Genomic DNA, 8,229 nt, shown 5'->3' with positions numbered 1-8,229 from the left:
AAAAGAGAGAGGAGGGTAGGAAAGGAGAGGGAGCGAGAGGAGGGCCGTCGGAGACCTCCGGAGGGCGCGGGGCTCCAAAGGGCCGAAGCAGGGGCTTCACCCTCTGAACCCTGTCTCGTTCGAAACAGAGGCCCATTGGGGCCCTCTTTTTATTTTAAAAATTTTAAGTGAAGCCGCCCTAATGCCCTCCGGCGGCCTTCCCTCTCCCTTTTCCTTCCTCCCCCTCTCTCTCTTTTCCTCTCTTTCCTTCTCCCTCTCCCCCCACCTGCAGGTACAAACCGAACTGAGCGGTTCAGGATGGTTCGGCATTCTTTGATTCACATAGAGTGCACTCTTCATACCAGAGTGAGATGTTTCTGCTAATTTGTAATTTTCAACCATGAAAGCAACAAGAGAGTACATGCTAACTAGCTGCTTAGATTAGAGCATAGAGCTGAGGTTCACTATATCAATAAGGAAGCTTGGGAATCTTCTCAGAACATATCTAACATATCAACTGAGTAACATGATTATCATTCTGTCTTGGAAATTGTCTTTCTTTAATCACAACTTCTTGAGATAACTATAATGAGAACAACTAAAAAGAACAATGCGAAACAAGACTAAATTCTATGCAAGGCATAATGATGTAACTGCCACAGCAATCTGACTAATTCATAAAAATACAAAATATAAAATATTGCAACAAATATCATGAATGGAGTAGCAGTTGCAAAGCCAATTATTTTCTACAAAATATTGGAGCCTTTTGTTCGTAAACCGTATTCATTACCAAATCATCATAAACCATGTAACCAACCAAGTACCAATTATGGCACAAACAACTAGTATTTTTTTATTCGTTTCTTTTTCTTTTCTTTTTCTTTTTTTTTTTTTTGGGGGGGGGGGGGGGGGCGGTGCTATGCGCGTTTAAGAAAATCAAATATTCATGATGAGCGAAACTAAAGAGCGATGGACCTGCATTAATAAATTAAAATACATAAGCTAGCTCTTGAAAGTACGAGCTTCAAGACAATTAACTGAATTGTATGACATCAATATTTCCCGTAAAGGCATTGCCTGAACCCAATGAGTAATGCAATAAGCATGGAACAATGCACTGCCAAAACATAAATTACATAATGCAGTTATATATCCCAGTTTTGATTACATGAAAATATCAGATATGAAAAACTGTAAATCAAGTAAGCTGCTCTTCCTTTTGCTCTTCATAGTCATGTTACCTGTGTCTGCGCCTTTTTGTACTATCTTCTGTATACAATTCCCAGTACCTATGATCAAGTTGGCTAATATCAGGAAGATCTGCTATTGCCAGCAAATACTGTGTCAGCTTCACCAGCTCCTGATCGCTGCTACGATTCATATGGGCTTTCCTGAAAGGTCTGATTGTCAGGCCATTTTGTGGATTCATCACAAAGTTCCTTCGAAGGTCATCAAACATAATAGTATTCTTCGAATTGTAAAACTGCATTAAAAAAAAGATAAAAAACCTGTCAATCTTGCTTTTCCAGCAAGCAAAGTATGTACTGGCAAGATTATAGTTAGTACTGAACCTCGGAAAACTGAGCCCATATTAGACCAAGGGGCTTACAATCAAAGGTCCCATGTGAATCAGACTGTACTGTTATCATGGCCAAGTGATCTAGAAGAGCAGTTATTTTGTAGTTAGGATTATTCAGAACCCCAAGCTGCCCCATCTTCAACTCGACCCATTTCATACTGCAAAGAAATGACAATTAAGGTCTTTCCAGCTTACAACAGTATCTATTAGAAAACTGCATAAGGAATTAAAACAACTCAATAAAAAGAGTCTGCTGAAATTTTATAGAAAGGAGCATCATATAATCTCACCTTGTTGCAGACCATATAATGATATCATACTCTGCATAGACAGCAGTGAGAAATTCATGAAGATCTGCACAGGAAAATTGCATCATGTCGTACCGAATAGTTAAACAAAAACATTTGAAATTTGGTACCATGCACTTACATGGTCGCATGAGTTCAAGTGGGTTTTCAGCTGATGACTTGTGATCAAAAAGAGTATAATCAATGTCTAAAACAAGCAGCTTCTTTCCTTCACGACATGGGTTCAGGAGTTTGATCTGATGGAAGTACAAAACATAGAAGTATAGTATTACTGAAAAAAAGAGGAAAAAAGAAAGCTCTTCCTCTTTTGCACTCATATAAATATTAGTCAGAGTTGTTACTGGATTCAGTCTAGCTGCCTGACCACAGAATCAGTACCTAAATAAAAGCATCTCTCCGTGTGTGTGTGAGTGTGCCTGCGCATGCATCCTGTGTGTGAGCATGCACGTGTCTATGTGATATTCAAAAAGGATAAACACTTGTTGTGCCAAGAATGAAGCAAACAAAGTAGAACAAAAGGGTAAATGTTACTGTTATGTGGATAGAAGGTGGAAAGATTTTTCATGCACCCGACTTCTTCAATTAAAATAGACAATGCTAACAACTTAAATGTTGAAAACCACCTTTTAACTTCACTATTCCATTGACCATAGCCATGTTGAACCCAATGAGTTCCACATATTTTTAAATATTTTCACACCTACTACCATCCAACCTGATTTCAGCTTTACTTTGTTTTTCAATTTAGCTGCTGCTAGGTGATAGTTGGGAATGTCACAACCAGGAGACATCTGCATATCTAGGGACTACAGTGAAAAGTGGTTCATTTTTAGCACTTTAGACCATAAAATTGGAAATTATAAAAAGATTGTGATGATGTCTTCAAGAGCTTAAAGCATTCAATTTTTTCTTGCCACTTACAAAAGATTGTTCATGTGCATTTTTTACAAAACAAAATTAGATAAGAAGTTGAAAAAACATGATGTTTACAATATGTTCCATTAATGCTATTATTTACTTACTACATAATTGACTGTAGATGGTAAGGTAAATTGGTAATAGTTAATTGATTCTGTTAATTTTTTTTGGTTAAATTGCTTTAGCCTTAGTTCATTGAATAGCTTTTCCCATATTATATATTTTGTACTAGACAAATGAAATAGTTTAACCCTACATAAAAGCATTATATACAATTGTCAGCCAGATGAATATAGCCTTATCCAACCATGCAAGCAAAATTACCATGATCTTTCATAGCGGATGAAAAATATATGAATTCTTTCTAAAGCATATACAAGCCCTTTCATATCAAATTTTTAAAATTATTTAAATTGACAATGCCAAGTCATCTTTATAAAATTTAATTAAGCATTTGTTCATATCAGGAGCGACAACTTTGTAATGGAAGTTTGAAGTTTATTTTTCAACATTTTCCCTAACAAAACCAAGGATTTTCAAAAAAAAAAAAAAACCAAGTCATGGTCTCGAAGAAATTAAAACCATATAAAGAGCACAGGATAAAATAAAAGTCATCTGTTCAAATAGTAGGACAACTATTCAAGTAAAAGAAATGTTCTATCCCTTGTAGCATATATCCTTGGCTTCCCACACTTTACACTACCACTACGCTCCTTTAATGAAAGCACACCGCTTCACAAATTCTCAAACTTTGAAGTTCAGATGCTTTGAGCAGTTTTAACTTGTCTAGGGCCATACAGCTCGATTGTACTACAGAATTGCTTTGAACAAATAACTTCTTGTCTTAACGACTCTAGCAAGTGCCTAGGCTAGGACTATAAATTATTTCTCCTAAATAGGATGAACACACAGAAAGCGCATGTGATGAAGGAAAGAATAAACCAGTAATGCATTTAGTAAAAGTTGTCTTAAGAACAAACCTTGTAATGATTGATTCGCCGCCTTAACTTCTGCTTATTTACATCTTTATCTTTAATGTCAATGACTTCATCTTGGCCAAGTTCAAAATCATCAATGATCTCTGGAGAATCTACTTGGTCTATAATAATATCATCTTCAACAGTTCTGGAAAAGGATGTTAACACAATGGTGAATGCTTTGAGCAACAACATAATATGTCATAAACAGCTTAAAAAGAGTTGACACAATGACATAACCAAACATCAGCAGTTGCATATTTTGATTAATAAAAGCCTTAATTATAAGAACTTATGAGAGGACAATGCATTCTATAAGGTTAAGAAAGTCAACATTGTTCCTTAAGCAGAACCTCTCTTTACTATCTCATTTTACAAGAATCGGTATGGATGACAACGAAGCCCACCAGAAGTGAACAAGGATTGTTTAGCATTGAAAATGCAACCCTATGGGCATTAAGATATCCCCACAAAAAAGAGTGTTTAGACTCCCATGTGACCTTGTAGATGCACATCTATCCCATCGTCAATCATTAGCTCAGACTATATTCTACAAGTTTAGATTTTAGTTGACAGGACAATGCATTCTATAAGGTTAAGAAAGTCAACATTGTTCCTTAAGCAAAATCTCTCTTTACTATCTCATTTTACAAGAATCGGTATGGCTGACAATGAAGCCCACCAGAAGTGAACAAGGATTGTTTAGCATCGAAAATGCAACCCTATGGGCATTAAGAGTATCCCCACAAAAAAGAGTGTTAGACTCCCATGTGACCTTGTAAATGCACATCTATCTCATTGTCAATCATTAGCTCAGACTATATTCTACAAGTTTCGATTTTAGCTGAGATTACATGATAACAGCAAATCAGTGTCTTAAAGAGAAGTGCATACTGCCACATATGCACCCGAATATGCATATGCGGTTATTGTACATGGTCATACCACATATAGACCAAAAAGGCAGTCCACCTCATTAAGTGGTTGCATAAACGACCTATATAGTTTTATGCAACTACATATAAATGAGTTTGCTTAGCGTTTTGGAGCCACATATGTGGGCCAATGCAAGGGAAATATGTTCAAGCTAATAGTTAGATTTGATGTAAGTTTCAGGTGGGCCTGATAATGGTATTAATAATGTTAATATCAAATATTTTCTAATTATTGCTTTTAGGTATTAGGTACTAAGAAACAAGCACTAGGTATCAATTGTTATTGTTATTAATATTATTATTATTCAACTAAAAATATTACTATTATTATTAATTTAATACATTATATTGAGCTAGACTTGGCTATACTTGAGTGGATCTTCACTCGGATCTGGTCAAGTTTAGATTAAACAATAAGGGTCCAACATCGGTGATTCAAGCTCTTGGATGTGATTTACTATCTCTAAACGGCTTACATACCAAAAATCATATGATTTAGAAATTCCTAGCCCATACACCAAATGGTAAACAATTGGACAATCTAAAAAAAATAAATTTTATATATTTTTTGATTACTTGATCATAGGTTAGGGATCTCTAAGTCACATAATTTTTAAAGTCACATAATTTTTAGTGTATAAGTAGTTTATAGGTAGTAGATCTTATCCAACGACTCAAATCATCGACATGGAAACCCTATTGTCTCATATAGACCTCACTGGACTTGAACGGAGATCCACTTGAGTGTAGCTAAGTCCAGCTCTATTATATTTATTTTTATGTAGTTAAAAAAAGAAATTGCATCTACAGCCACATATCTAGTCCACATGCCACATATGCACTATGCAATTCATTGACCACCCGCATACCATAGCCACCTTTTAAAACACTGTATAAAATACAAAGTGAATAGAATGGAGCAATTTCATAATATAAGAGTGCTTTTATTACTAGCTCTCAATTCAACATGGAACTCGCAATTCTCATTACTAACAGCAATGGGGATGAGGGAATATATAGTGAGAGTAAGAACCAAAATGTTCGTCCTTGTATACACTAAGTTTGAAGAAAATTCATCCAAAGAAAAATCATGTGAGGAAATAAAGAAAGACCAATTAGTTCTCCACTAATCAGCCAAAGCATGATGAAAAGAATCATATCCATCAAAACTTCAAGCCATCTCTTGATGATCTCAAATACGTAATGATCAAGCATGGTGCGATGGATCGTTGAACTGGCCTAGGAGGCTTGGCAATGTTTCAAGAGATTAAAGTGTAATAGGAGAGAAGTGATTGCTATAGGCAAAGGTTGGATTGAGATTCACATAAATTTGGGAAGTTGATTTTACTGTATTTTGGGTGCTTAGGGTGAAAAGGGGTTGAATCAAACCATAAATTAGCCAACCAGCCTATGCCTGAAAAGGCTAAAACAAAAATTATTAGATCAGATCCAATATTGGAATCTCATGTTGTCAAAGGTTGAGCATGGATATATCAGAATTTGATGAATGAAAATTTGAGCCAATCCACAAAAGTGGATATGGCTAGAATGGGTTGAGAATATTTGACTCAATCCAGAACATGCCCTCTTCAATGACAAGTTGTAACTTTTCTAGATATTAGCTAATACAAAGTTGATTAACATTGAATGAACAAGAACATAAGCTTATACTTTGATGTAGCTAACACCACACCTTTTATACTCATTAAATATTTTTTAGTTGGTCAAACAGCTTACTAAATGTTCATATGATATAATAAAATACTAATTTGTTTTCTAAGCTAAAACCAACTTAATCAACCTAGCCTGTCGTAGGCTGGGTACGAGTTATCTAAGTTAGAAACCAAATTAATCAACCTAACAGATCCATCTTGTGCATGATTAGAACCAATCTAACCCAATCTATACTGAAAATTGATTGCTTTTCCAAACCTGTGCCTTGATCAAGTTCAGTTTAGAATGCTACTCCAAGACTAATCCCCACCTGCACCTCAAAGGGCTTTAAAAATATTGAATCAATTTAGAGGGGGGGAAATTTTTCTTTAAGGTCAGGTGTAATTTATAGAGTGACACTCTGGTAAGGTACGTTATATCGATTGATACCTTTGATGCTTGATTAGCAAAACCTTTTTTATTTTCACTATCGCTAGCAAGGAAACATTTTTATAAGCTTTTAATAAGACAAAAGCAAACGTGATCTTTCAACCAGCATTCTAAGAGATTCAGAGAATATGAAGACTGAAGAGGATTATCTGATCTTCCCATACTTATCGGTCCTTAATTGGAGAACATAAGAGATTGTACACATGGGAAGTCATGATACTTAATGAAGTCCTGCTTATCTAGGTATGATCTTCAGTATGAGCTTACATAATGATTCTGAAGTTAAAGATTTTTAATAAATCAAACTTTTCTCTTAGTATTGGGGTGGCATTAGAAAAGGAGCACGTCATCAACTTCAGGAAGAGGGACAATTCATGGTAGCTCTGCGATAGACAATAAAATAGAAGCGTAATGTCTCATTGTCTTATCAAGTGACAGATAACAGACTACCTATGTGAAGGAATTGGGCAAATCCTTTAAATCCCTCTTCAGGAAAAGCCTTCCATCTTCATTCATAAACGAAGCCTTTCACCATTTTGTAGATGGATTGGAGAGGGCAAGGAATCAGATGCCATAATTGCTTCTTTTTCTGGTACTACGTGATAATTATTGGACCTTTTTTTTGTTACAGAGATTTGTTGGACTTTGGCAGGCATCAAAACACTCATGAAAAAAAAAGAAAAGAAAACGAGGGCATAACAAAGTCCAAGATTTGATTTGCTAATCCTTGTAGCCCCTTTCCTCATAGCGCCTCTCAAACCAATCAAAATATTAAACAAATACCAAGATTAATATCATGGTAGAACATCAAGACTTAAAACATCAAAAAAATCGAATTTTTATATACTCCATTAGCTTTTCTTAATGCATACTATTCTCAAGCACCCTTCTTCTTCAACATCACCAACTAGATTGTGAGAAAAAACAACACAAAACCATCAACGATACGATTGGGCGCGACCGGAAATAGACAGAGACAAGTGGGAGAAAAGAATAGCATAGAAAACACAAAAGGGTTTTAATTGGGAAAAAGATTAGGGTTTAGGGAGGGACAGACCCGATCATGGTCATCTTGACTGAGGGCTTGAGGTTGAGCTGGGAGAGGAGGACGGAGTCGTCGTTGAGCTTGGCGGCGAGCTTGGGGTAGAGGAGCTTCTGGCGCTTGGGTAGAACGGTGGTAACCTCGCAGATCCGGCGCTTCAGCTCCGCCACGCTGTCGTCACCGCACACCCGCACGGTGTACTCCTTCCCGTTCCACCGCACCGTCAGCGTCATCTCCTCCACACCGTCCTCCACTTCCGCCGTCGCAGGCGGCGCCGCCTCTGAAGCCAGCGTGGACGAGGATTCCATCGCGCGCCCTCTCTCGCTTCCGCTCTCCCTCGGGTTTCTTCTTAGATTTCTCCACGAAGTATCGGTCCTGCGGTAGG

At 36.7% G+C, this 8,229-nt stretch overlaps 1 protein-coding gene across 1 annotated transcript; it reads right to left on the bottom strand.

The window, feature by feature from the left end:
* Positions 1 to 932: 932 nt before the first annotated feature.
* LOC103702628 (ubiquitin family protein) lies at positions 933 to 8,229 on the bottom strand. The gene is made up of 6 exons (XM_008785133.5): positions 7,860 to 8,229; positions 3,768 to 3,912; positions 1,991 to 2,105; positions 1,852 to 1,915; positions 1,554 to 1,719; positions 933 to 1,465 (listed from the first exon to the last, which is right to left on the bottom strand). Exons 1-6 carry the CDS (start codon positions 8,150 to 8,152, stop codon positions 1,220 to 1,222), a joined length of 1,029 nt encoding a protein of 342 aa, XP_008783355.2. The 5' UTR covers positions 8,153 to 8,229; the 3' UTR covers positions 933 to 1,219.

This window comes from Phoenix dactylifera, chromosome 2, assembly GCF_051530095.1.
Source record: "Phoenix dactylifera cultivar Ajwa chromosome 2, Ajwa_hap1_PhDact_Kaust_v1.1, whole genome shotgun sequence".
Taxonomy (NCBI): domain Eukaryota; kingdom Viridiplantae; phylum Streptophyta; class Magnoliopsida; order Arecales; family Arecaceae; genus Phoenix; species Phoenix dactylifera.
This window is presented reverse-complemented; position numbering and strand designations above follow the sequence as displayed.